This window comes from Wickerhamomyces anomalus, assembly GCF_001661255.1.
Source record: "Wickerhamomyces anomalus NRRL Y-366-8 unplaced genomic scaffold WICANscaffold_1, whole genome shotgun sequence".
NCBI classification, from domain to species: domain Eukaryota; kingdom Fungi; phylum Ascomycota; class Saccharomycetes; order Phaffomycetales; family Wickerhamomycetaceae; genus Hansenula; species Hansenula anomala.
The window spans coordinates 1,061,573-1,088,120 of NW_017567110.1; the positions used below are offsets into that span (position 1 = coordinate 1,061,573).

At 36.0% G+C, this 26,548-nt stretch overlaps 12 protein-coding genes across 12 annotated transcripts; 7 read left to right on the forward strand and 5 right to left on the reverse strand.

Annotated features, from left to right (window-relative positions):
• Positions 1–638: 638 nt before the first annotated feature.
• On the reverse strand, positions 639–4,187 carry SLA1 (cytoskeletal protein-binding protein SLA1; the record flags this gene model as incomplete). The annotated part of the gene is made up of 2 exons (XM_019181310.1): positions 639–2,482; positions 2,627–4,187. The coding sequence occupies 2 exons, from the start codon at positions 4,185–4,187 to the stop codon at positions 639–641; spliced, it is 3,405 nt and encodes a 1,134-aa protein (XP_019041231.1).
• Positions 4,188–4,428: 241 nt separating this feature from the next.
• WICANDRAFT_87146 (uncharacterized protein) lies at positions 4,429–5,287 on the forward strand. The gene has a single exon (XM_019186096.1). It carries the CDS (start codon positions 4,617–4,619, stop codon positions 5,043–5,045), a length of 429 nt encoding a protein of 142 aa, XP_019041232.1. The 5' UTR covers positions 4,429–4,616; the 3' UTR covers positions 5,046–5,287.
• Positions 5,288–6,069: 782 nt separating this feature from the next.
• Positions 6,070–7,536, forward strand: ARO8 (bifunctional 2-aminoadipate transaminase/aromatic-amino-acid:2-oxoglutarate transaminase; the record flags this gene model as incomplete). Its single annotated transcript, XM_019182935.1, has 1 exon — positions 6,070–7,536. One exon carries the CDS (start codon positions 6,070–6,072, stop codon positions 7,534–7,536), a length of 1,467 nt encoding a protein of 488 aa, XP_019041233.1.
• Positions 7,537–8,687: 1,151 nt separating this feature from the next.
• Positions 8,688–10,871, forward strand: HIR1 (Hir1p; the record flags this gene model as incomplete). Its single annotated transcript, XM_019180852.1, has 2 exons — positions 8,688–8,724; positions 8,776–10,871. Coding segments are annotated over 2 exons (2,133 nt in total), but the record flags the coding sequence as incomplete, so codon positions are not given.
• A 447-nt stretch (positions 10,872–11,318) lies between these two features.
• On the reverse strand, positions 11,319–12,107 carry CWC24 (U2-type spliceosomal complex subunit CWC24; the record flags this gene model as incomplete). The annotated part of the gene is made up of 1 exon (XM_019181376.1): positions 11,319–12,107. The coding sequence occupies one exon, from the start codon at positions 12,105–12,107 to the stop codon at positions 11,319–11,321; it is 789 nt and encodes a 262-aa protein (XP_019041235.1).
• A 282-nt stretch (positions 12,108–12,389) lies between these two features.
• On the forward strand, positions 12,390–13,451 carry WICANDRAFT_23028 (PEX28-32 family peroxisomal membrane protein; the record flags this gene model as incomplete). Its single annotated transcript, XM_019180973.1, has 1 exon — positions 12,390–13,451. A coding segment is annotated over one exon (1,062 nt), but the record flags the coding sequence as incomplete, so codon positions are not given.
• A 518-nt stretch (positions 13,452–13,969) lies between these two features.
• RPL38 (60S ribosomal protein eL38) lies at positions 13,970–14,200 on the reverse strand (the record flags this gene model as incomplete). Its single annotated transcript, XM_019181253.1, has 1 exon — positions 13,970–14,200. A coding segment is annotated over one exon (231 nt), but the record flags the coding sequence as incomplete, so codon positions are not given.
• A 471-nt stretch (positions 14,201–14,671) lies between these two features.
• On the reverse strand, positions 14,672–15,928 carry TFG2 (transcription factor IIF subunit TFG2; the record flags this gene model as incomplete). The annotated part of the gene is made up of 1 exon (XM_019184340.1): positions 14,672–15,928. One exon carries the CDS (start codon positions 15,926–15,928, stop codon positions 14,672–14,674), a length of 1,257 nt encoding a protein of 418 aa, XP_019041238.1.
• A 222-nt stretch (positions 15,929–16,150) lies between these two features.
• PRP18 (mRNA splicing protein PRP18) lies at positions 16,151–16,786 on the forward strand (the record flags this gene model as incomplete). The annotated part of the gene is made up of 1 exon (XM_019184341.1): positions 16,151–16,786. The coding sequence occupies one exon, from the start codon at positions 16,151–16,153 to the stop codon at positions 16,784–16,786; it is 636 nt and encodes a 211-aa protein (XP_019041239.1).
• A 211-nt stretch (positions 16,787–16,997) lies between these two features.
• Positions 16,998–17,444, reverse strand: SDP1 (mitogen-activated protein kinase tyrosine protein phosphatase SDP1; the record flags this gene model as incomplete). Its single annotated transcript, XM_019180744.1, has 1 exon — positions 16,998–17,444. A coding segment is annotated over one exon (447 nt), but the record flags the coding sequence as incomplete, so codon positions are not given.
• Positions 17,445–19,355: 1,911 nt separating this feature from the next.
• Positions 19,356–22,016, forward strand: PHO87 (SPX domain-containing inorganic phosphate transporter; the record flags this gene model as incomplete). The annotated part of the gene is made up of 1 exon (XM_019181247.1): positions 19,356–22,016. One exon carries the CDS (start codon positions 19,356–19,358, stop codon positions 22,014–22,016), a length of 2,661 nt encoding a protein of 886 aa, XP_019041241.1.
• Positions 22,017–22,643: 627 nt separating this feature from the next.
• Positions 22,644–26,495, forward strand: UBP12 (putative ubiquitin-specific protease UBP12; the record flags this gene model as incomplete). The annotated part of the gene is made up of 2 exons (XM_019181331.1): positions 22,644–25,221; positions 25,336–26,495. 2 exons carry the CDS (start codon positions 22,644–22,646, stop codon positions 26,493–26,495), a joined length of 3,738 nt encoding a protein of 1,245 aa, XP_019041242.1.
• Between the last annotated feature and the right edge of the window lie 53 nt (positions 26,496–26,548).

The window sequence follows — 26,548 nt, forward strand, 5'->3', positions numbered from 1 at the left end:
CTTCTGAAGTGGTTGAGTTTGGTGTGTTTCAGATGTTGATGCAGCATGTGATGCAGAATATTGTTTTCAATTGCTGTAACACGAGGATTAGCCTTGGTTTTTCTGGCTGGTTTTCTGGTTTTGGTTACTCTAGTTGTTGAAGAGGTTGAAGAGGTTGAAGAGGTTGAAGAGGTGTTTCTTCTATTGGAGTTTCTTGTGACAGCCATTGTTTCTAGTTGATGTTGATTTAATGATCACTTGTTTTATTTTATTCGTGGTTTTAACCTGACAGAATATCCTCTACTGTGTGTATATAAGGTAATTCCGATGTTCTCTTAATATACATATAATGTTACAATTAGTGGATTCTTGATTCTTCTTATAGTTGATGTGAAATGTTGAGTATTGATGAATTGTGCATAATTGGTTATTCTGGTTATGTAATACCTGACAAAAATCCATCGCACAAACCATATTCTCTTGATCTGGAAATCACACGGTACGCGCCACACCAATTTAGATTACTGCATACGAAATAAAAACATACAAAGAATTATAAAACACAAATTAATGTACAGTTTATTATATAAAACAGAATGAACACTCAAGTTCTAAATACTTCTCTGAGAATAACAAATGAAAAAAGTCTTTTTTTCCCACTAAAAACCAAATGGATTATCAGCTGTAGCATTCGCCAAATTAGCACGCTTACTAGCACCTGTCATTTGAGCACCTAATGGTTGTTGGCCAAAGCTTGTGTTTGGTGCACTATTACCAAATCCAAACCCAGTTGGTTGTGATTCTAGTGGTTGCAAAGGTTGAGCTTGAGGTTGGAATCCACCAAACGATTGTGCATTGTTTTGATAGAATGGTTGTTGCTGTTGTTGAGGTTGGAATCCACCGAATGATTGAGTTTGTTGTGGATTTTGATAGAATGAAGTAGTTGGTTGTTGTTGTTGGAATGGTGAAGGGGATTGTATTGATGCATTTTGGAAGGAATTGGTCAACTGGTTCATTTGTTGATTGAATTGAGGTTGTTGACCAAATGTTTGTTGTGGGTTATTGAAAGTTGGAGGGCTAGAGATGCTATTGAAACCAGTTGGTTGACCACTGAAAGGAGTTTGCCCGTTGAAACCAGTAGTTTGACCACTAAAAGGTGTTTGTCCATTAAAACCAGTTGGTTGTTGTGAGAATGTTGGTTGTTGGTTGAATGATGTTGGCTGTGGTTGTTGTTGAAATCCACCAGTTGGTTGAAAGTTGTTGAATGAAGTACCATTGAAGACACCAGTTGGTTGACCTGTTTGAAGGCCACCAAGACCTGTTTGTTGTAAACCAAATTGACTTTGAGGTATGAAACCACCTGTAGGTTGTGATCCAAACGACGTTGTTGGTGGTGGTTGATTGAATGTTGGTGTTTGACCAAATGAAGTTGCTGGTGGCAGTGAACCAGTTGGATTAATACCAGTTTGAGGTAATCCCCCTAATGGACCAGTTTTTTGTAAAGGTAATAACCCAGTTTGTTGGAATGGTAATCCACCTCCAGTTTTTTGCAATGGCATCAAACCACCTGTGTTACCACCAGTCTTTTGTAATGGCAATAAACCGGTTTGTTGGATTGGAACCAGACCTGTAGGTTGTAATTGCAATGCACCGGTTTGTTGAATAGGCAAATAAACAAACGCACCCCCTGTAGTTAATGGTAAAATATTACCACCACCAGTTTTGAAAGGATCTAATGGCGCTAAAATGGCACCAGTTGGTTGCGATGGGATAAAATCCCCAGTTTTTTGGACATTGATGTTGGAAGTGTTAGTGGTTGCTCCTGATTTTGTAGGTTGTAATGGCTTTGAAGGAACTGGGGCATAAGTAGGTACTGATTTTGTAGATGAGGCAGTGGCAGTTGGGGCCAAAGGTTTCAAGTTGACCAAATCTTGCATTGATCCTGTGAAATTTTGAGTCAAAACAGAAGGAGGGCGATCAACTGCAGTGTTGGTAGCAGCAGGTTTAACTGTCCATGCATCATCGTCAACATTAGATGGTGTTGTCTTAGTTGGTGATGGTAATGTATTTGTGACACCACCAGCTGAGCCTGTACGGTTTGTCTTCAGTGCACCAGTTGGTTCAGTGAATAAGCCTCCTTGAGAGTTTGATTCTTGAGTTTTTGGTTGACGGTCAAATTTTTGATCCAAATATTTCATTACCCTAATAATATCACCTTCGCGTAAACCAAGAGTTCTCAATATTGAGGAATCAATTGACTCAATAATACTTGGATCAATTTGTTCCTTGTTGAAATTGTTGGTATATCTTTGACATTGATTGACGTCAACACCTGCTTCTAAGAAAAATTCAAACCAATCATATTCATCTTTTGGAGCACTTGGAGCTCTACTTGATTTAGAAGGAGCAGATGAAGATCCTGGTCTTGCAGGTTGTGGAGGCGGTGATTCAACAGCTTCGCCAGTCTTTGCATCTCTCAATTCTCTGCGCAAACGATCTCTTTCTTCTCTTTCCAATTCCCTTTCTCTTCTATCTCTTTCACGTTCTTGACGATCTCTTTCACGCTCATCTCTCTCGCGTCTTCTGCGTTCACGTTCTCTTCTCTCTTTTCTCTCTCTGTCAGGATCACTTGATGATGAGGATGCACCTTTCTTTGAAGTTTTGTATTGTTCCAAAGACATACCAGTAACTTTTTCAACATATTCTAAATCTGTAATTGATAATTTTGGAGCAGCAACAGCAATTTTCACACCATTGGTCTTGTGAAGATGTATTTTACCTTCAACGACACCAAGAAATTCAGCCTCAACTTTGAAAGTACCAGAGCTATCTTCCCAAGTTCTGACTCGTGAAGCCTTAGGGCCTTGTAATCTTTTTTGCTCCTTTTTAGATGGTGAAGGGTTTGGGATATTATCTTTAGATTTTGATCTTTTGAATTTACTAGTCAGTGATGATAATCCGGATTCTGAAGTGCTTTGAACAAATTGTGCAGGAACAACACCACTTTGTCCACTATTAACAAGTTGTACCATCCACCAATCTTTAGATTTTTTATCATTCAAAATATAAACATTATCACCTTCCACAACGCTCAATTCATCATCACCTTGAGCTTCAAAATCATATAGAATTTTACCAGTCTTTTTAGATGATGATAGAGAAGACGATTTGGGTTTTGATGAAGCAGCAGCAGCAACTTCTCTTAAACCTTTATCGGATTCAGCTCCTTTTAATTCACCTAAAACTGATAAAATTTCAGCAGCAACTTCTTTTGTACCCGAATGAATCTCCAAGGAATATAATGGGTTTCTAAATTCCAAAAACAAATGCTTTTTCTCTGAACTAAATGATAATAAGTCTTTGGATTTCCATTGATGTGGTGTGCCTCCATGAACAGAATCTGGTGAAAAATAAATAGTACTATTACCAATAGCCAACATTGCCTTCTTTTTTTTACGACCTTCAACTTCAGAAACAGACCAGGTATACAGTTGGTCATCCTCTTCATCATCAGGTTGTGATCTTGTTGGTTGGGATGAAGATGATGGACGTTGTGATTGTGTTGGTCTAGTTGGTTTTGGAGGTGGTGCTTCATCATAATCTTGCTCATCATCATAATCATTGCGTCTATCACGGGATTGTTGGTTTGAAATTGGAGCTGGAGCATAGCTCGACTCAGGTTCAATGTCCTTTGGCGGTGTTTCAATTCTATCTTGCCTTTGTGGAGGAGGTTGGAAACTTGGAATAGATTGTGCTGGATGTGATGGAGGTGGTGGAATTGAAGAAACTGGAACTGGAGCAGCAGTTGGAGCGGCAGAAGAACCACCTAGATTCAATTCTATATAGTTTGATGGAACAAATCCGAACTCTTGGTTTTCTTTAGTAACTAGGATCCAATCTGGATCTTTATCGTCATAAACTTGAAATTGATCACCTTCTTTGAATGAAACCTCCTCTTCTGTTTGTCTATCATAGTCATACAAGGCAGTAGCGGATCCAATATAGTCTGCTGGTTCAATATAGTTTGAAGGAACTAAACCGACAGGTTCATCAGCATCAGGTCCAACAACTCTCTTTTTAACGGTCCACCAGTCATCAACATCTGATTTCTCCAACAAATATAGGATATCGTTTTCATCAATGCTCAACTCCTCATTGGATTGAGGAGTGTATGCATACAATGCCTTATAGACACCAATAAATGACATATTTTATCGTTGATTTTCTCGACTATTGGTGTCTTTTTCTGGTTGATTTATGTCTTTCAATATTGTTAGGGGTTTTGCTCCTTTGAACAAATCGCTGATTTCACTTTTTCGAGAGATCAAGGAAATTCGCGGTTCGCGGAACATTTCAGGCAATTTCGAGGGCACCCTCGAATCGCGAAAAAAATGAAAACAATTTTGGAAGGAAACATGTAAACAACAATACTTGAACTTATATTAAGACAAGCTGAAATAGCTGACCGGTACAAGATGTCTAATGAGCTACTACCCACTTTCGAGCAGTTAAAATCAACAATTGATACAACGAAGGAACAATCTTATCTTTCACCAAGCAACCGTGCTAAAGCCTTGGAACATGAATTGGATCAACTTGAACAGATAAATTCCACCATTGATAATGTCATAAGCTCTATGGATGCGACTTCTTCCCATATAGATACCGTCATTTCCACTACAGACTCCACAGATAAGTTGCTAGACCTTTGGATCAAGATTTTGTCCCAAACATCATACACTACTGCATTGTTAAATGATAAGAGTTGGAAAGGAGTTACACAACATGAAGAAGAATATGCTTCACAATTAAGAAAGTTTGAAGAGTTGAATAAAAAATACACCGCTGAAAAGCAGAGAAGGGAACAAGAGAAAGAATCTCAAAGACAGAAAAGACAAGCACTCGAGCAAAGAGCTAAAGAACGCGAAGACGCCCTGAGAAGACGTGTTTATGGTAATTCATCAACTTCTACAAGAGGAAGTTCAGTTACAAGAAGAGGAACTACAAGTTCGAGAAGTGCTAGTGTTAGAGGGAGAGGAACCACAAAGGGGACTGTTAAAAGATAATTCTCCACTATTTGTGACTCATTGATGATATGAGTTATAAGGATGTACAGATATACAGTCTAGTGATGTTGAGCCTGAAGATTATGGGTGCTATGTGACAGTTCATATTTTGCTTCATGACTCTTAGTTAACTCATTACAACTTGATCCTAAGAACTCCCTAGCTTGTTAGATACATGGAATGTTGAGGCAAGAATCAATAGGCAGGATTTGACCTTGGTAGTCATATTAACGGAGCACTTGAAATGCACCAGTAATGAATGAATGTATGAAGTTTTGTTTATGTGTACACTCTGTGATTTGTAGCTTCTTTTGAGTTTAAACCTTGTATTTAGCCGTGTGTATTAACGTGTACGTTACATAAAATCGTCCCCTACTGTCGTATCGGTCGCACTTGCAGATAGCTGAAGGTTAAGCATTATAGGAAAGGCCCGAGAATATAAGGAACTGTTAAAGGTAACCAACATAGAAAAACAGTACGATTCAGGCTCATTTAAATTCGAAAACTCATATCGGACAAAAAAAAACAAGAAGCCTTTTCTCGTTATCATGCTCTTTACAGGTCCAGCAAAGGTTAAGAGACCCTTCCTGGCCGATACTATCCGGTGCTAGCCTTTAACTAAGAAGGTACCCCAAATTAGTAGCAGAACATCTCCTACAACGGGATTTTATTGCCTTGCGATAGTGCTATTCTTATACTTTTAATCCTATATCATAAACCTGTAACCTTATACATGTTTATTTCTACATTATTCGCGTTGACCATCAATTTAACGTTTCGCTGTGTGTCAAAGTTTCCGCCATTTTTCTTTTTTTGGTGAAAAACGTTGAAAATTGAAAAGCGCCCGAAATTTCGATAATTCTCAGATTTTCATCAACATGACTGATCGAGGAAAAAACTATAAAGTGACCCCAAAGGCGCCTGTTCTGACATATAATACACACAGACACTTTCCATTGAAACTCTACAAAGAATACGTTAAAGCTGGCTTTAGTATCCTTAATTTTAAATATATCAATACATCATGACTGGCCCAAAAGATTTAACACATTTGTTGTCTGAAGAATCAAAATCTCGTCAACCATCAGCTCTTAAAACCGCCTTCAAATATTTTGCTGATCCAAATATCGTCTTTTTAGGTGGTGGTTTACCATTATCTGACTATTTCCCATGGAACAAGATCACTGCTGAATCACCAGCCGCTCCTTTCAGAAATGGTATTGGTGCTGTTCCACAATCCGCTGATGAAAAAGTTGTTATCGAATTAGGTAAACACTCTTCAGAAAATGGTCATCATGAAGATATCCCATTATCTCGCTCTTTACAATATGGTTACACTGAAGGTCAACCAGAATTGATCAACTTTATAAAAGAACATACCAAATTGGTTCATAAAATCCCATATGATGGTTGGGATATCATTGCAACTATTGGTAACACACAATCTTGGGATGCTACTTTGAGAACTTTCTGTACAAGAGGTGATGTTATTCTTGTTGAAGATTATAGTTTCAGTTCTGCTTTGGAAACCGCCAATGCTCAAGGTGTTATTCAATTCCCAGTTCCTGTTGATGATTTTGGTATCATTCCAGAAAAATTGGAGTCCATTTTGAATGATTGGGTTGGTCCAAAACCAAAATTATTATACACTATTCCAACTGGTCAAAACCCAACTGGTTCTTCATTATCTCCAGAAAGAAGAAAAGCTATCTACAAATTGGCTCAAGACCATGATTTCATCATTATTGAAGATGAACCATACTATTATTTACAAATGGATACATACACCGAAGATGCATCCTCAAGAGCTGGTAAAGCTGTTCACTCTCATAAAGAATTTTTGGAAGCTTTAGTTACATCATTTATTTCTTTAGATGTTGATGGTAGAGTTATTAGATTAGATTCATTCTCTAAAGTTATTGCACCAGGTTCTCGTATGGGTTGGATTGTTGCTCAAAAACCATTATTGGAAAGATTTGTTAGAATACATGAAGTTACTATTCAAACAGCAAGTGGTTTCACTCAAAGTTTAATCAATGGTACTTTGGTTAGATGGGGTCAAGAAGGTTATTTAGATTGGTTAATTGGTTTACGTCAAGAATATACACATAAACGTGATGTTGCAATTGATGCCGTCAACAAATATTTCCCAAAACAAGTTTCTCAATTCACTCCACCAGTTGCAGGTATGTTTTTCACTGTTAAATTTGATGCTTCAAAACATCCAAAGTTCGAATCTGAATTCGGTAAAGATCCATTAAAAGTTGAAAATGCATTATACGAACAAGGTTTAGAAAACGGTGCTCTTTTGATTCCAGGCTCTTGGTTTAAGGCTAAAGGTCAAACCAACCCTCCACAAAAAGATCATAGAGTCCCAGGTAGTGAAAATATCATCTTTTTCAGAGGTACTTATGCTGCCGTTCCATTGGATAAATTGGTTATTGGTTTAGAGAGATTTGGTCAAGCTGTTACTCAACAGTTTGGTTTATGAAGAGGCTGCTTTCTAATGCAAAAGAAGTGTGGATAATAAATTATTTAAAGAGGGCTATATAGTATATTGATTCATATGAATATCGTTACATGACCAACGTAGTTCCTGTGTATTGTCGTTTCGTTGTTGACCGTTGAGCTCTGTCTAGAGAACTTGAACTCTTAACGTCATACGGAATAGTATAGCGACAGTACAGACTAAGTCGTGGGTCGTTAAATTGAAAACTGAAACTACATCGCAAGTAACATACTAGCGAACGATGAAAAACTAGAGAAAGAACCTTTCTTACCCTTTTTGCCTCCAATAAGTAAACTATACACCAACATGATGGATACCAGGTGATCACTGATGAGAGATGAGGATCTAAAGTTAGTGAAAGGTGATTGAGTGGTTTGTGGAATCACTGTCACTTAAATACTTTTTAAGGCTTTCTGCCACAGAAACAGCTTATTTCCTTTTTGTAACTCTGGTCACAAAACCAAACAGTCTATTTAAACCAGCAGTAAAGTGTGACACAAACACACAATACAGCTAACACAGTTTACGAAGCATGGACGATTCTTCTGACTTGCATCCCCTGACACAAAAACGAGCTTCCTAGTTACTATTTCAGAAGATCCACAAAATCCATTGTTAACATAAATTCCCTCTGCGTAAAATGTATTTCAATTTGACAAAACAGCCCATTGCATTTCCCGTGCTGGATCATAATGAATCACACTGGTTGATTTGGTTGCCAACTTGAATAATGTCATAGCCCAAATACCTCTTTTTTTAACTTCCAAATCCTTTTGATCTTAAGTTTTAGTGAATTTGGTCTTGTTGCTTTAGTTGTACACTATTGGAACACAAACATGCATGGGTTTGTGGCTTGTAATCTAAAAAGTAGCATTATCATGCTGTGTACTTCTGTGATTAGCAGTCACCCAACCTTTGATCACTTTCAAACGTGAAGTAATTACCTATGTGTACTCGTTATCTGTTCTGGCATCTGTGAAGTTGAAGATTGTGATGAGGAAAACTATGGTTTCTGCCATCTCTTTGCTGTTCAGTGGTGTCGCGACTTTCTTTTTAGTGCACAACGAAAAGTGTTGAAGGAATAATATCAAAAAAGTAAACAACAAAGTGCCAGGACAACCTGAAGGTCAATTATGTACATTCTCAAACTTCCGTGGCTGAATCACGAAGGTAAGTTTCTCAACGAGCTTCATTGCTGATTGCACTAACACATCGCCACAGAGGAGCATAGGAAACATGAAGTGTATTCCCTCAGTATAAGTCCAGATGGTTCCAGATTGGCTTCAGGAGGTCTTGATGGTAAAGTAAGGATATGGTCAGTGGCAGATATATTGAAGTACAGAGACGGCACATTGGTAAAAGACAACACTTGCAAACCGTTATGCAGCATGAGTCGTCACACTGGTGCTGTTACTGTTGTTAAATTTTCACCAGATGGACGTTTCTTAGCTTCAGGTTCGGATGACAAAGTTTTATTAATTTGGGAGAAAGATGAAGAGGCCAGACCTGTCTTTGGAGAGGTTGATAATGTTGAGCACTGGACTGTTACTAAAAGGGTTGTTGCCCATGATAACGATATTCAAGATATGGCATGGGCGCCTGATTCAAGTATTTTAGTAACTGTAGGGTTGGATAGATCAATTATTATCTGGAATGGGTCAACTTTTGAAAAGATCAAAAGGTTTGATGTGCATCAGTCTCATGTGAAAGGTGTGGTATTTGATCCTGCTAATAAATATTTTGCTACAAGTTCTGATGATAGATCTATTAGGATTTTTAGATATCATAAGGGTTCAGAAATTTCATTTTCTATTGAAAAAAATGTCTTACAGCCATTCAAAAAATCTCCTTTAACCACATATTTCAGAAGATTATCATGGTCTCCAGATGGTCAACATCTTGCTGCTCCAAATGCAACAAATGGACCTGTCACATCAATTGCGATCATAAACAGGGGAACTTGGGATTCAGATATCAGTTTAATCGGACATGAAAGTCCCTGTGAAGTTGCATCTTTTTCTCCAATACTTTATGAATCTAATGAAAATGGTGAAACAAAAATATCATCAACTTTAGCTACTGGTGGCCAAGATAAAACTTTGGTAATATGGAATACAGCATCATCAAGTCCTATAGTTGTCTTTGAAGATATTTTTTATAAAACTATTACGGATCTTTGCTGGACTCCCGATGGGAAAACTCTATTTGCATGTTCATTGGATGGTACAATTGCAGCAATTGTCTTTGAAGAAAGTGAATTAGGGAAAAGCGTTCCATCTAATAAAACTGATGAGATCTTGAATAGATATGGTGTCGATAAAGAAAGTATGGTTTTCGCAGAAAGTGCCAATCAATTAATCTTAGAAGAAAAAGCTGCAGAATTCCAAAAGACTTTATCAGATAAACATATGGATCGTTTGTTAAGAATTGAACAGTCTACCATACAGAAACCAGCACCTCGCCCCATCCCACCTCCTGTTTCACAGCCAGCAACTCCACATCTACCTGCGGCTCCACAACAGGACCCTTCCAAAACTAAACTAAATAGAGCAGTTTTAACGAATGGTAAGAAAAGAGTTGCACCAACATTGATTTCAGTTTCCTCAGCATCTACCCACGCAAGTAACAAGTTCCAAAATGTGACGGTTTCTACGAAAAAAGTTGAGAATGAAAAAGCAGCAACTAATTTACTATCCAAAACTCCATTCAGTCTTCCCAAGTTTGGTCTACATACGTCTGTCCATGGTTATTTTGTTAAGAAAGTGGTTCAAGAAGATGATGAAGAGAATGAAGGTGATGAAATTGATGATTATGAAGAAGATGAAGATGAAGAGGACGAAGAGGATGACTTATTGTACTCTACAAAGAAAAGAAAAACCAAACAAGAGATACCTATATTACAACTTCAACCATCATATGATTCTTCAAGGCTGATTTATAAAAGACTTATTGATGGTGATCAACATTCTATACTGGAGGCTCAAAATTATGAAGATCCAGAAGATGATGAACCAACTATTGTACGAGCAAAGACCAATGGGAAACTCATGTTCGAAACTTATCTAAAAGATCGAATTACTGGCATCACTGGTGAGTTTGACAAATACTGGATATTGGCTACAGATACGTGTGCCTTGCTGATTTATTCACCAACAGGTAGAATGTTGTACCAGAGAATTGAACTTGGTTATAATATCAGTTTTATGAGTTGCAAGGCTGATAGTTTGATAGTATTGACTGATGATTATATCATTCATAGCTATGATTTAAAACGTTTCAAGAAGTTGCATAAGAAAGTTTCGTTAGCACCAATAATGAATTATGAACAACACATTAAAGAGAGGAAAGTTCAGATAACTTCACAGTTAGCTGATCTGGAGCTTCGAAGCGGACAAATACTAGCATTTATGGAAAATAATGAAGTTTATTTATACAATAGTGATATCAGAGCGTGGACAAAAGTTGTGGAAAATTTTGACAGCAAGTACAATTCATTCAATAATATCTGGGTTGATCGATTCAAGGAACCTTATATTACGCAAAAATATGAAGAGCAGCTCAATAACGATGATTATGACCATAATGACAATAAAGAGTTTGAATACGTTACCAAATTAACATTCTTGGAGTCTTATCGGAATACCCTGAAAATACTGAACGATGGTAATACTTCTAGTGTTATACAGGAGCTTGATGCACTAAGAAATGATCCACTCTATGCGGATGTGAGAGTACCAACCAATCACGCATAAAATTCACACGATTTAACTCTTTAATATTGATTGTAGATTTTTGGCTGGAGCAGCAACACCATTCGTATTTTTGCCACATATGAAACAGTTTTGATTCTTTCTACTTCTAATTAAGAAGCACATTTCACAAAAATAATGGTTACAGCTTGTTTTGACTGGGTTTTTGTAATCACTTTTACAAATGACACATTTGAACGGTATATCTTGCAATTCCTTCTCTATTTTAGACTCCTTATCTTTTGACTCTAAGTCCCAATCTTTGTTTAGTTTCCATCCTGCTTTGAAATCATCTCTTGCATGTAAAAATTTACAACTATCACCAAACCCACAAAATCCTGTTTGTTTGTAATCCTTGCAAATATCTCTTTGGAAATCAAACACTGTTGTGCTTCTAATATTTGAGCTGGCTTTTTTGGGTCCAATCTTGTCCATTGCTTGTCCTTTAGTCGGTTTTATAAAGCTGGTATAATTGGCCTGCCCTCTATAGATACCATCATCTTGGTTTATCATCTCGTTGTCATTTCCGTTGGATTCTTTAGCTTTACGCAGCCTATCCTTCTCTATAAGCTCTTGATTCAATGCATCGACTTTGGTGGCCTCTTCATTTCTTGATAGAGTTGTATCCTTGTCCTCAGTGGCACTTTCTTTTGGATCTTGTTTAGTAATTGTGGGATCTGGAGTTGATTTCTTCACTTTTTTCGTCACCACATGTTCACCATCACTATCATCACTGCTGCCAGAGCTATCTCTCCTTATTACCTTTTGTCTACTAGCACCTTTGACATTTCTCTTCTTGAACATTTTGCTTATCGATAAATCAAATAAAATGTCTTTAGAGATGAGCTTCTAATTCTTTTACTCTTTTCGTGATTTCTGCTACACGCACGCATTTCTCATGAAAAAAGACCAACTTTAAACGATGCCACTAAACCCATACAAACAAACCATTAACATCAACTTCCAATCTAGCCCAATTCTTTACAAAAAGTCATGTCGACTGCTCAGAACCCTGCTGAAGAAGACGTGGAAACCAGAGCCGCCTTCACTGGAAGATCATCTGCGCTCAACGAACGCATTGGTGGACAGACAAAGACTGAAAGTTCGCCCTTATTATCATCAACTCCTGTCACAGTGTCCAAGATCCTAGTCAAGTCATATCCTTACTTTGTTATAGCAGATAAATTGTTAAGTGTGCTAACTTGGACGAATGATGATGCTTGGTTAAGTCTTTTGGTGGTTGCAGTATATGCTACATTGGTGTTGTATTTTGAATCAATTGTCACTTATTTTGGACACATTTTAGCTGTCGCCATATTGGTGGCATATTCAATTTTAAGCAAACATGTTGAAACAACAATTAGCACCAAACCAACTCTAGATGATATTATCCAACTCTTGACTAGTGTCACTGTTAAGGCTGACTTGTTTTTGAATCCAATTACTTCATTGGCACTAACTTCATATGATATCAAGAGATTGCTTTTCACAACTGTGTTTTTATCACCATTATATGTGGTTATAACTTACTTTCTTCTAACACCAAGAACATTGCTACTATTATTTGGGTTGTACTGTCTAACTTATCATTCAATTTTCTCCAGAGTTACTAGAAAAGTGTTGTGGAAATTCAGATTGGTTAGATTGCTATCATTTTATATGACAGGTTTAGATTTTGGTGGCATCAATATCAATAAAGATTCAGGTATATTTGCAGCTGTTAAGAAAGTTAATGAAAAAGTAGGAATCAAGAACAAAGATGGTAAGCCAATTGTGTTCACTTATGTTCTTTATGAGAACCAACGTCGTTGGTTAGGTATTGGTTGGACACCTAATCTATTGAGTTATGAAAGAACAGCATGGACAGATGAATTCTTGAACGAATCGTCCCCAACTGATAAATTCAAACTTCCAGAAACTGAAGAAGGTTCAGGTATGGTTTGGAGATGGGTTGACAAAACATGGCGATTGGATTTAACTAACGATGGTGCACTTCAACTACCAAGCTCAAAACCTAAAACAACTGCTAATCCAGGACCTGATGATGGGTTCATCTATTATGACAATACATGGAAGAAACCATCGACAGAGGATTCATTTTCAAAATACACAAGAAGAAGAAGATGGATAAGAACAGCTGAATTGGTTCCAATCAACTCAACTTCAAAACCAACCACAACACAATCAACACACAATCATGAATCGATAAATATCAAAACGGAAATGGTCCCAACTGCAGAAATCCAAAACGTCCAGGCGTCTGGAGTAACGTCAGAATCATCTGCTTCCGACAGTTCTAAAGCAAAAAAGAGAAAAAGTCTAAGATTTGATGATCAACCCACAGTCCTTGAATCTGTTAAGGCTTTAGAATTGAAGAAGCTCGCAGATGAAAAAGTGTCTCAAGAGAAGAAAGACAAAACATCAGAAATACTGGAGAATGAAAAAGAAAATGAGAGGGAGAAGGAGAAGGATTATTGAAGTTTTTTGCCCATGGGTTTTAATTGTATTTTTAAAGACGCTAGGAGTTTATAGGTTTAACACTGACTTTTAATTTTAAATACTTCTTCCAATTTGTATCTACGAACAGGTTTCCACTTCAAATAAAGTTACAATGCTTAAATTCTTTGTAAATCAAATTAACAACCCATTCATTTATTTAGACCAATTTATAATTCAGTGATTTTTAAAGTAGTTGGTAAAGTTTGAGTCAATTTTGAAGCTTTTTCAGCATCAGCAACAGTTAAAGTGTATAAGTATCTAGCACCTCTGATTTTGAATTTGGTTTCTTTGAAAACTTTACCAGCAGCGTTAACTTTTTTGTTGCTTTTGATTGAAGCAGATTTGACATCTGATCTTCTACTTAATTCAACGAATTTTTTGATATCTTTAATTTCACGCTAAATCCCAATGTTAGTTACGTTCCATCTGCAAATCTTCATAGTTCACTAGCAAGAGCATTCTATTTCAAAAGTCAACATACAGCCATCTTTACTTTATATGAGTTGTATACTGAGACAGTTGTTGAACCTCTATGTATAGGTATCGGCTTCTTTTGTTTTTTCAAAGGCTCTCTGGTGAATTTTTCAAAATTTCATCGAGGTGTTCGGATGTTGAGCACCGAGATTTCCCTTTCCGGACCAACAGTCACAAACATTTTGGCCATAGACTATAGACGTTAAGCTTATCGATAAGATCAAACTAGATCTTATATGAGACATTTTAGAGAAAACTATCGTTGATTAATCAAAGTACTTGTTGTTATTTTTAAATAAACTGTCATTAATATTTTATTTTTGGTTGAGGCTTCCTAAGCTTTAGGTTGAGATCTGTAATCATACACCAAATCTATTCAATACACTAGTGTTAACTTACATATTGACATCCTCCATTTCAACATCTTCCTCGTTATCATCTTCATCTTCATCTTCGTTATCCTTACTCAATTCCCCTAATCTTTCAGCTCTTTCTTGGTCTTTCAATTCCTTGAACTCTCTCTTCAATGCATATTTAAGAGCATATGGCCCTTTTTTAATTAATTGTGCAATTTGTTCTAATGTCTCCTTTAAATAAACTTCTGGTTGCTTTGTGCGTTCTTTTAAACCTTTCAAACTCCAATAATCATATTCATCAAATAATTTGAACAATAAATCGAACAAGTCTTTCTGGGGCATACGAATGGCTCTTCCCTCCCCTTTGTTCTTTGTTGAAGTTGATGACTTTAAGAACTTTGAAGTATCTGATTTCAACGTCAAACCAGCATTACTCAAAGTGACACCAGGAATTTCATTCAGCAACGTAACACTTGGTCTTGGTTCTTCTTTGACTAGATTCTTACGTCTTGCAATGATTTTGGAATAGTTTGGATCTGATATTAATGGATTTACTTGACATTCATGATCAATTGTACCTCTCAATGCTGTTTTTTTAGGGATTGTCTTTACAAATGGAATAACTTTATCTGTACCATCTTGATTCTTAAATCTATTAAATCTTCTGCGTCTTCTTAAGAAAGCAGCTTCTCTTCTGGTTAATTCTGGTTTTGGAGCTGCGGCTGCAGCTGGTGTTGTATTTGCATTTGAATTAGAGCCATCAGCTGTAGTAGGGGCAGGTGTCTTAATTATATCTTCATCTGAATCGTCTTCTTTCTTTGTATCCCCATTGCCATTCTTATTGAAGTTGTCCAAGTTTTGTTCGGTGAACACATATTGGTTCTCCACAGCAGATCTAAGCATATTAATATCATAATTATGTGGGATATCCTCCGTACTTGGATCATTATTCAACTCTAGCTTAACATCAGCAAGTTTTGAGTCCTTTTTAATCTTAATACGACCCAATTCTTGTCCTTGATAAAACTCCTTCTGTTTCCATTTCTCAACTAAAAATCTAGGTAGCCTAACCAGCCATATATGTTGATCCGCATTAGACATATTCAAGTCCAATGCACTAGTCAATGTCGAAGCATCATTTGAATCAATTATCTGTTCGTTTTCTGATATATATTCTTCATCTGAACCCTCATTTTCTTGTTGCATTTGCAAGATTGTCTGTTCTTTAGAAACGCTTGGACCAGCCTCAGCACCACCATCTTCAGTAGCCTTTTGTTGTGCCTTTTCGCTAGTCATCTTTTTAATCTCTGATCTATTAACGATGGCGACACAATTGATGTTGAATGTTTCTTTGAATGTTATGAATTAAATGATGTTTTCTAATTTCTCAAAAATCCACAAAGTTTTCGTTGAGGACACTGCGATTTTATCATGTCAAAAATTTCTATGAGTTTGATCAACTTGTCTTCGATAATATTAAAGGAAGTCGTGTTGGAAGATAGGGTTCCAAGTTTATCGATGGATATGACCAAAGAAGATCAAAAGGTTACTGAAATCTCGACCTCAACAGAGACCGATTCGAAGAAGAGAAAGCTAGAAGATGAAACACCGAACCCAAATAAGAAACAATCAACAACAGAACCTGAACAAATAGATGACGAAGAAGACGAAGAAGAAATACGGAACGTTCCAAATGAGCTTGTGATCTCATTAGAAGACATTTCGCTTAAAGATATACCCTCAATTTCAATGAAGGCGAACAAATACATCAAGACCATATTATATCACTGGGATTCAACATCAAAAGGTAATAAAGAATCTTCAGATCTATTACTTGACACAAAGAGGTCATTATTTCCAATGCTTGTTCAATTACGCAAACATAATTTGGAGGAATCACAATTAACTTCATTGTTGACTATTTTGTATCATCTACAAAGATCACAGCACAATAAGGCATTAGAATCTTATATGAAATTAAGTATAGGGAACGTTGCTTGGCCTATTGGTGTTGTATCAGTTTCTATCCATGCTAGAAGTCGAGATTCGAAATTATTTGGTGGTAAGGCAAATATCATGATTGATGAGAAAACTAGAAGATGGATCACTGCTATGAAAAGGTTGATAACTTACAGCGAAAAAAATTTACAATGATGATAAATATTAATGAATGGAAATATGTTAGTTAAACTGTCCCTTTTGTTGATATGTAGTTTTATTATTGAAATGTCATTAATGGATCATTAGTGTTGTGGTGAATTTTTATTTCTCCGTTGCTTGTGTTTTCTTTACTTTGTAAACTAATTGGAGAGTCACAAAGATTATCATTATAGCCTGATGTGCTTGAAACGCCTATAATTTCACCCCATTCCATAAGTTGGAATATTAAAGACATATTTGGGCTAATATCAGGAGCTTTTTCTTTCAACATATTATAAGCATCGTTCAAGTTTAAATTCTTCAACTTCATAAATAATGCAACAATTAAAGATGCTGAGCGACTAACACCACATTGACAATGTATCAACACTTTTTTGGCATTTGCCAGGGCATCAATGATCAAGTCCGTCAACATAGGTAAATCAGAGCATAATTTTGAAGTATGTGTCCATGGAACAAAAAAATAATTACCTTCTCCATTCCTTATTTTCACATTTGTTACTCTATCTTTTGGGAAAATGTTATCGGGTATCGGTGGTTTTAGCTCTTTGGCAACGTTTATAATTAAATCAAATGATTCTAATTCTTGGGCAGTTGGTTCTGAATATAAGTATAGATTAGGTTCTAAAACACAAGCAGGTCCGTTTGGGTATGCATTCACCTTATTCGTGTCACCTTCCCCTGATAAATCGATATTTGACAAATTTTGTATCAAAGTTTGAGTCCTTAGTATATTGTTGTTGTTGTTGAAACCACCGTTCTCGTTATGTATTGTTTGATTTGAGGATGTGGTGGAACTTGATCTCTTTGATGATGGATTTGGTAAATTCGCAAATTCTAAAGGTGTTGACGGTACTATTGGAGATGAAGTTATAGGACTGCTTGATGATATGCTTGGTATTGAATTGGAGGATAGTTTTGCAGATGTTTTGGAATTCAATTCAGGCTCCGTAGGGATTGATAACGATAAAGTTGTTCTTCTTCTAAGTGTTGAATTTGACTCTATGACATTATTATTACCTTTCGATAAGGAAAGTGATGGATGTCTGAAAAGACGGGGAGGTGCTGGTGGATTTGATGAGGATAATATTGGAGAGCCAGATATTGATGGAGTTCCTGAAGAAGATAAACTGTGATCATGTTTTATTGTTGGAAATGGTATAGGTGATTGGACTTTTGGTCTAATTTCATTACCAATAGATTGCTGGTTTGATGGACCTAACTTTAATGACAAATTTTTAGTATTTCTTTTAGACTGAGGACTAGTAGACTGGTTGAAATTGTGGAAATTTGTCATATAATCATTTTCGTTGTTGTCCATTTTGGTATGCAACCTATAGATTGTAATGCTTTTTTTGTATTTTAATTTGATGAGTTGTATGGTTGACTTATAAAGCAGGTGTTGAAGTTGTTGAAGAGTATGATTATATTCCTTTTCTATTCCTTCTATTTGGCATGCTATTCCGTCCGTTGATAAAGATATGAACCTTATAGCCAAAATTGGAGCTTATCAAACTTCCCGTTTCTGTTTTCTAGTAGGCAAACTATCAAGATAATCAAGTAATAGTGGATAGTTGACTAGCAGCGGTGTTCTATCGGCAAACCCTTTAGAAATCTGAAACCTTCAATATTGGTGATGATTCAACTTTTTTCTTTGATTTTTGCAAACTGGGACCTGAGGACTTTAGCAGAAGGTTAGCTTAAAGTTCCAATTTACTATTTTAATGGGAGACTTTCAAAGGAGAGGGTATAAAAGTGTGTGGCAGATGAAGTTGAGCTGTCAATGTCTTGATTCTAAAAATTGTTTTCTGATTACACTTGAGATGGATGGCCCATAATTTTGTGAAACACTACACAGTAAACAATAAAAATAGAACGAAACTAGGGTAACACTGTAACCAGGGGGATTTACAGTTACACCTTAGTAAAAATAGAAACCCCTTGGTAAAGCCACTCCAACCAAACGTCACGTGTAGAGTCATGTGCCGAGTCACGTGAAATCATTTTTCGGTCTCGCGAATTTCCAAGAAAAAAGAAACCAAGGGCCCACGTGGGAGAGAAAATAATTTTATCGAAAATGTCTTGGAGCCTGTTGCAATTCGGTATAAGCTCGTGTGATCAATTTCCCAACTTTAACACAATTTCTTCGAATTAAGAAAAATTCTCTTAGCTGTCGTGTGAGCTTTTACTTTCTTGAGCCAACGTGGTACCTAGATCAAGTAGAGAGGTTTAAGCTTTCAGTTTCAACGGTTATCAAAGTCTTGTGCAGTCGCTTACGGTTTGACACATAGAAGAAGTTCAAATTTGCCTATTATCATTATTGGTTTAGTCAGTTTCTCGAGGAAAGGCTTTATCATTAACATTCTTTCAAACATTAGAAGCTATTAGATACGGCTTATTATACTCAAAAGAGCTCAATTTGAGGTACATTTGAGTCCATTTGCTAACAACATAGTATTGAGGAGGAATATTTCACATTGAATAAAAGGGGTCTAGTGCTAAGTTCGTCTTTGTTCAGAACACCATCATTAATCTCCAAGCTATAGTTATTCATTAAAACAAAATGAAGTTCTCTTTGTCATTGAAATATAACTCTGTGCCAGAATGGCAAGACAAATACATCAACTATTCAAATTTGAAGAAATTGGTGTACAATTTACAAGCTCAACAACTAAACAACACAGACACAACAAAAGGTGATATCACTGGTGTTTCTGAAGGTACTGGTTCATCTGCTGATTTGAATAATGAAGAGTTGAAAAAAAGTGGTGAAACTAGAAAGAAGTTGAAAAATGCTTTGAATTTCAAAAGAAAGCGTAAAAACTCATTTAATCAAACAACTTTTGAGTTGGATGATATGAATTCTTTAAGTTCTTTCAATGCTGAAAATTTTGATCCTTCAAAGATTTTCTTGGAAAAATTGGAAACTGAATTATTGAAAATTGATGAATTTTATAAACTTAAAGAACATGAATTCTTCCAAGAATATGAAGCTTTAATTGCTGACTTGGAAAATTCCAAGATTCATCTCAATATGGATAAATCAAATGCTTATTTCAATGATAATAAATCAATTTTAAGTCACAAGTCTTCAATAAATGAAGCCATCATTAATGCTTCAAATTCATTCAATTTGGAAGTTTCAAAAGATAACACTGCAGTTTCCACTAGATCAAGAGGAGCAGGTTATGATGAAGAATCAAGCATTGGTGGTAAGCATGATCTAGAAGATGATGAAGATGAAGAATTGGACCACTCTGATTCTGAAAATTCTGCATTATTGAGTGAAACTGATTTGAATATGAAGTCACAAAACAAAATTACTTTGAAGAAAAGAACAACCCAGTTATATGTTGATTTATCTCAATTGAAATCATTCATTGAATTGAACAAGATGGGATTCAACAAGATTACCAAAAAATTTGATAAATCCTTGAGCACTTCATTAAAACCAGCTTTATTTGATACTAATGAATTCTTTAAAGATAGCTATACTTTTAGCTATCATACTTTGGCCTCATTAGATGACAAAATTAATAACCTGGTCGAAGTTTTTGCATCCTTAACCAACAGATTGAACAGATTGGAAGATTGTAAAGCTGAATTGAGATCATTCTTGAGAGAACATATTGTTTGGGAAAGAAACACAGTTTGGAAAGATATGATTGGTATCGAAACAAGAACAAATGGGTTGAAAGGTGTCAGTGCAGATGCCACTCAATTTAATGATGAATTATACAACTTGGACTATTATTCATGGAAGTTACCTTATCCTGTTGACTTCAAATTCACAAAATGGGAAAATTTCAAACTTCCAAAGTTTTTAAACACTGCAAGAACTTATAAATTGGTTATTATCATTGCAATCACTGCTGTTTTACTTGGTGTGAAAACTTTTAATGATGAAGCTGAACACAGATGTATGGCTTTATTAGCTTGTGTTGCATTATTATGGGCCACCGAAGCAATTCCATTATTCGTTACTGCTATTCTTTGTCCATTGTTGGTTGTTTTGTTCCGTGTTGTTAAAGATAGTGACGGTCATGTTATGGCTGCTCCTGAATCATCTGCTTATATCTTGGGTAAAATGTGGTCATCAACAATCATGGTGTTATTGGGTGGGTTTGCATTAGCTGCTGCTCTATCCAAATACAATATTGCAAAAGTTTTCGCTAGTTACATCTTGGCTTTTAGTGGTACAAAACCTCGTAATATCTTGTTGTCAATTATGAGTGTTGCTTTATTTTTATCAATGTGGATTTCAAATGTTGCAACTCCAGTTTTATGTTATTCTTTGATTCAAGGTGTTTTAAGAACTTTACCAACTGACTCGCCATTTGCTAAAGCTTTGATTCTTGGTGTTGCCTTGGCTTCAAATATTGCAGGTATGTCTTCACCAATTTCATCACCTCAAAATATTGTTGCAATGACTTATCTTTCAGAATATGGTATTGGTTGGGGTCAATGGTTGGGTGTTGCATTACCTGTCTCAATCATTTCATTAATCTTAACCTGGATATTATTAATTTTTACATTTGACATTTCCAAAACAAAAGTCATGAAATATAAACCAATTAAAGAAAAATTCACAATCAAACAATGGTTTATTATTGTTGTTACAATTGGTACTATTTTATTATGGTGTGTTTTAACAAAACTTGAAACAACTTTTGGTGAATCTGGTGAAGTTGCAATCATTCCAATTGTCTTGTTCTTTGGTACTGGTCTTTTGTCAACTGCCGATATCAACAATTTCCCATGGAGTATTGTTATCTTGGCTATGGGTTCATTAGCACTTGGTAAAGCTGTTTCATCATCAGGTTTATTGGCCACCATTGCTAAGGCTTTGCAAAAGAAAGTTATGGACTTTGATATTTATGTTGTGCTAATCATCTTTGGTATTTTGATTTTGGTTATTGCAACTTTTGTCTCCCATACAGTTTCAGCAATTATTATCATTCCATTAGTTAAAGAAATTGGTGATTCATTACCAGGTAATAATTCCGCTGTTATTCTGATTTTTGCTATTGCATTATTGGCCTCAAGTGGTATGGGTTTAGCATCAAGTGGGTTCCCTAATGTTACAGCTATATCAATGACTGATGAATTGGGTAACAGATATCTGAATGTCAACACTTTTATCACAAGAGGTGTTCCAGCATCTTTGATTGCATATATCGTTGTCATCACGGTGGGTTATGGTATTATGAAATCTATCGCATGATTTTTTTTATATTTTTGACTAATTCTTTTTTTATCTATCTCATTGGTGCATTTTTTATAAACTTCTGGCATTTCACAAAAAGCATTGTTCATATTGTTATCATCCTTGTATAATATTTTGGTTTTCCTTTTCCTTTAGATACTTGAAAAGTTCTTTTATGATACGTTTTTGATTTTTGATTCATTGTTGTAAATGGTAGATCAGATACATTTTTAACTCCGAATTTGGCAGTCTATAAAACGTCGAACTTCTGGCTGATCAGCTAGGGTTAATACGACCAACCTAAAAGGACCTATGTGCTTTCATCGAGCTCATGCCACCATGAAGAACCATGATCTCTAGACTGTTTATTTAATCCTCCTTTCAGTGCCTTTTGTCACCTGTCAAAACGCGTAAAAGACGTAGAAGGGCTTTCTTATTTGAAGTATTATGTAATCAAATCACAAAAAAAAAAGCGACGTAGCTGTCGATGATGGAGTTCACCAAAAATCGAGATTAATCATACAATAGCCTAACCCTTTTGAAAGAGATATTACTTGTTCAATTCCAATCGGGAACTCTGCTGACGCTCCACCTCTAGATAACTGCTCAATATCAAAGGCAATAATACTTTTTCCAGAAAAAGCCATGGCGGTCGATAGAGAGCAACTAAATGATACACAACAGACGTTTGATGGAACCGCGGTTGGTGAACTAGATCATGGTCAAATCGAAGACTTATTGAAAGAAAGTGCTAGCCTTCTAAATAAAAAAAGTGATGAGGAATTTCCGCCAACTGAAAATATTTCAAATCATGACATTGTTGAAATAGAAGAAGTTTCTATTGAGGATGAACAAGCCAATGAAATTGATGATGATAGTGTTGAGCTGACCCCAATTGAGATACAGAAGTCAACAATAGCTGATTTGTTAGAAAAGCAAGAGTTGCTACCGGAAGGTTCAATTTTAAAAGTTATCCCACATACATGGTTTCAACGTTTTCTACACGATGAATTTAAAGATGCTAGAGATGCAAAGGTCCAATTGGGTCCAATTGACACTTCAAATATAATCGATGAAAAAGGAATCTTTGCTGACCAAGAAAAGTATCCATTTGTTGCTGTGTCTTCTGAAATATTTGAGAAATTAGCTAGTTGGTATTCGTTGGTTCCTAATTCATCCCCGGTTACAACCTATTTAATTGAAAATCAAGGTCGTTTGGAGCCTGAATTTTCAAAACCATTTTTTTATGTCCACCATCTTGTCGCAGATAATTCGAATTCTACAGGCTACCATTATAGCTCAAGCTATACTACCATTCCATCTTTCACGCTATCTTTATTGAACACATGTCAAGATATTATTCAAAAGGCGGTTGAAACACTTGATGAAAAAGAGAATATCTCCAAGTACTCGCTAAGCTCAGAGGATCAGAAATACAGAGTTTGGGTGATCCATGATGATAATCTAGTAAATTTAAACTACCAATTATCACCAACAAATTTCTTGAACGTGAAGAACAAGTATTTGATTAAACATGAACACAAAGATACTGTTATCAAACAGACTGGATTAAGAATAAACCATTTGGTGGTGGAGCAGAAAGTCACTTCTCATACCAATAAAAAGAAAGAAAGCTACTGGCCATCCAATTACTTTATTCAATTTCCACCAACCCCATCAGATGGTCGTATTGGGTTACAAAATCTAGGTAATACTTGTTACATGAACTCTGCGTTACAATGTCTTGTGCATATTCCAGAATTAACACAATACTTTTTATTCAATTGTTTCCAAGATGAATTGAATACAGATAATCCACTAGGTATGAGTGGAAAAGTTGCCACAAGCTTTGCCAAACTAATTCACAATTTATTTGATAAGAAATCGAGCAGAGGCACATCTATTATTCCACGTGAGTTCAAACAAACAATTGGTCATTTTAACTCAATGTTTGCAGATTATCATCAGCAAGATTCTCAAGAGTTTCTAGCATTTTTATTGGATGGTTTACACGAAGATTTGAACAGAATTATCAAAAAACCGATAACGGAAAAACCTGAATTAAATGAAAAAAATGCAGATATTGATGCTATAAAAGAGCTGGCTGAACAAAGTTGGTCTCAGCACAAACTAAGAAATGATTCCGTTATTATAGACTTATTCGTTGGCTTGTATAAATCCACTTTGATCTGTCCAGTTTGTTCAAAGGTGTCCATTACATTTGATCCTTTCAGTGATCTGACTCTTCCTCTACCTACAGAAAAGGTATGGAACTTCAAGCTTTTATTGTTCTTGGAAAGTGGTCCAATCAAATCTTTTGAGGTTGAATTGCCAAAAACATCCACCTATAATACTTTAAAGTCTTATGTTGCTTCAAAATTGGATTTAAAAGTCGAACACTTGTTTTCAGCTGAGATTTTCAATCACCAATTTTACAAAAACTTTGAAAATCCGGAATCTCAATCAAACTATTTACCGATACAAGATTTGATAGCTGAAGGTGATGTTGTCGCGATGTATGAAATTCAACACAATGAAGGTGATCTTATTGTTCCAGTATTTAATACGGTATTGCCACCATCTTCAAATATTCCGGATTCGTTTGCTATACCGTTTTTCATTTCCCTAACGGCATCTGAGAGAAAATCATTTGGAACTATTAGAAGAAAACTTGAAGACAAATATGAACAACTCAGCACTTTTCAATATTTTACCAAAGTTCGTGAAAATCAGAGTGGGAAAACATTTGCTTCAAAAGACTTCCCGTTGTTGAATATTAAAAAGGCTGAGATCATTGAAACTAAAGGTGCAGGTGATACAGATGTGGGCGTGATTGCTGAAGAAGGTTATGATTCTGATGTATCATTAGCAAACCCAGATGTATCAGGTGACTATGCATTCAAGATCAAGTTGTTTGATTCCTCAAAGGAAGTCAGAACTAGAAGAAAACCGTATCAATTTAGCAGATATTCTTCCTCAAACTCATCTAAGGATGAAGCTTCAACGCTTTGGACTCCAACAACAAGTAATAATTTCACAAATCTACCTGAGTTATTAGACTCTGTCAGTGGTGCTAAACGTGCATACTATACCTACGGTAAAAAATTGGACATAGACAACTCAAATGAGAATAGTGATGCTTCTGTTGAAACTCCTGTGACCGGTTCTGAAGAGAATAAGGATGGCAATGTTGATGAAACCATGACAGAAAACCAAGATAATAGTGAAGATGATAAACTAACTAGTTTGCTGTTGTCTGACGATGATGAAGAAACCCCTGATGTTGATATGAATCTTGAGTCAAGTATTCATAATAGCACAGCACAAGAACAGCAAGAATTACCTTCAGACGCCCTTGATAATGATGGAACGAATGGAAACCATACCATTTCTGAAGCAACCAGCTATAATAACCATGATGAGCCAGAACAAAAAGAACTTGTCAAGGAGAAGATTGCGCTTGTCTGTGAATGGACACCTGAATTTTTTGATATCTTTTTCTCGGGTCTTGAAGATGAAGGTGAAGGTGGAAATAACACATGGACAACCCCAGAAGTGCTAGTAAATGAAGAAGTGGAACGTTCTAAGGCACAAAGGGCTGCGAAAAAAGATGATGTTTTGAATTTGGATCAATGTTTAAGACTGTTTTCTAAACCAGAAGTATTAGGAGAGCATGATTTGTGGTATTGTTCAGATTGTAAAGAACATCGTGAGGCTTCTAAACAGATTGAAATTTGGGAAACGCCTGATATCTTATCTATTCATTTGAAACGATTTGAAAATCAAAGAAGTTTTAGTGATAAAATTGATGCAGTTGTTGATTTTCCTATTGAGACTCTTGATATGTTGCCTTATATCTCTAAACCGGCTGCAAATGGTGAAGAGTATATTTATGACTTATTTGCTGTTGATAATCATTATGGTGGTATTGGCGGTGGTCATTACACGTCATATGTCAAGAATTTTGTTGATAACAAATGGTATTATTATGATGATTCCCGCGTTAGCGCAACATCACCTGAAAAATCCATCACAGGTGCTGCATACCTTTTGTTTTATAGAAGAAGAACATCAAACTTTTTAGGTGGTGAAAGGCTATCTGAGTTGATTGAAAAATCGAGAGAAGAGCATGATGAACGTGAGAAACAAGAATTAAAATTGCAACAACAATTCTACGAGGAAAATAGAGATGATTCTTCTGAAGGTGAAGAAGATGAAGTTATTGAGGAGTTAGATTCATCAGAGGATAATGTTTCAAGTGTACATGTTGGTACAGATGATGAGGATGATTTGTCGTCGTCTCGTCGTAAACAAAGGTTGTTGGGGCGTGTTAAAAAGCACCAGCTGATAGATAATTCTGCGTTGCAATCAGATGTGGACTCTTCTGCAATAGGCTCACCAAACTCTATAGCTTCTGATGACAACCTCTCAACTTATAGTGCTAGCAACAATGCTCCATCTGGCCAAACTTATACGGTAAACTCACCAAGACCTTAAGAATTTATGTATAATGATTAATGAAATTGGTAGAATTTAAAACTGTATGTAAT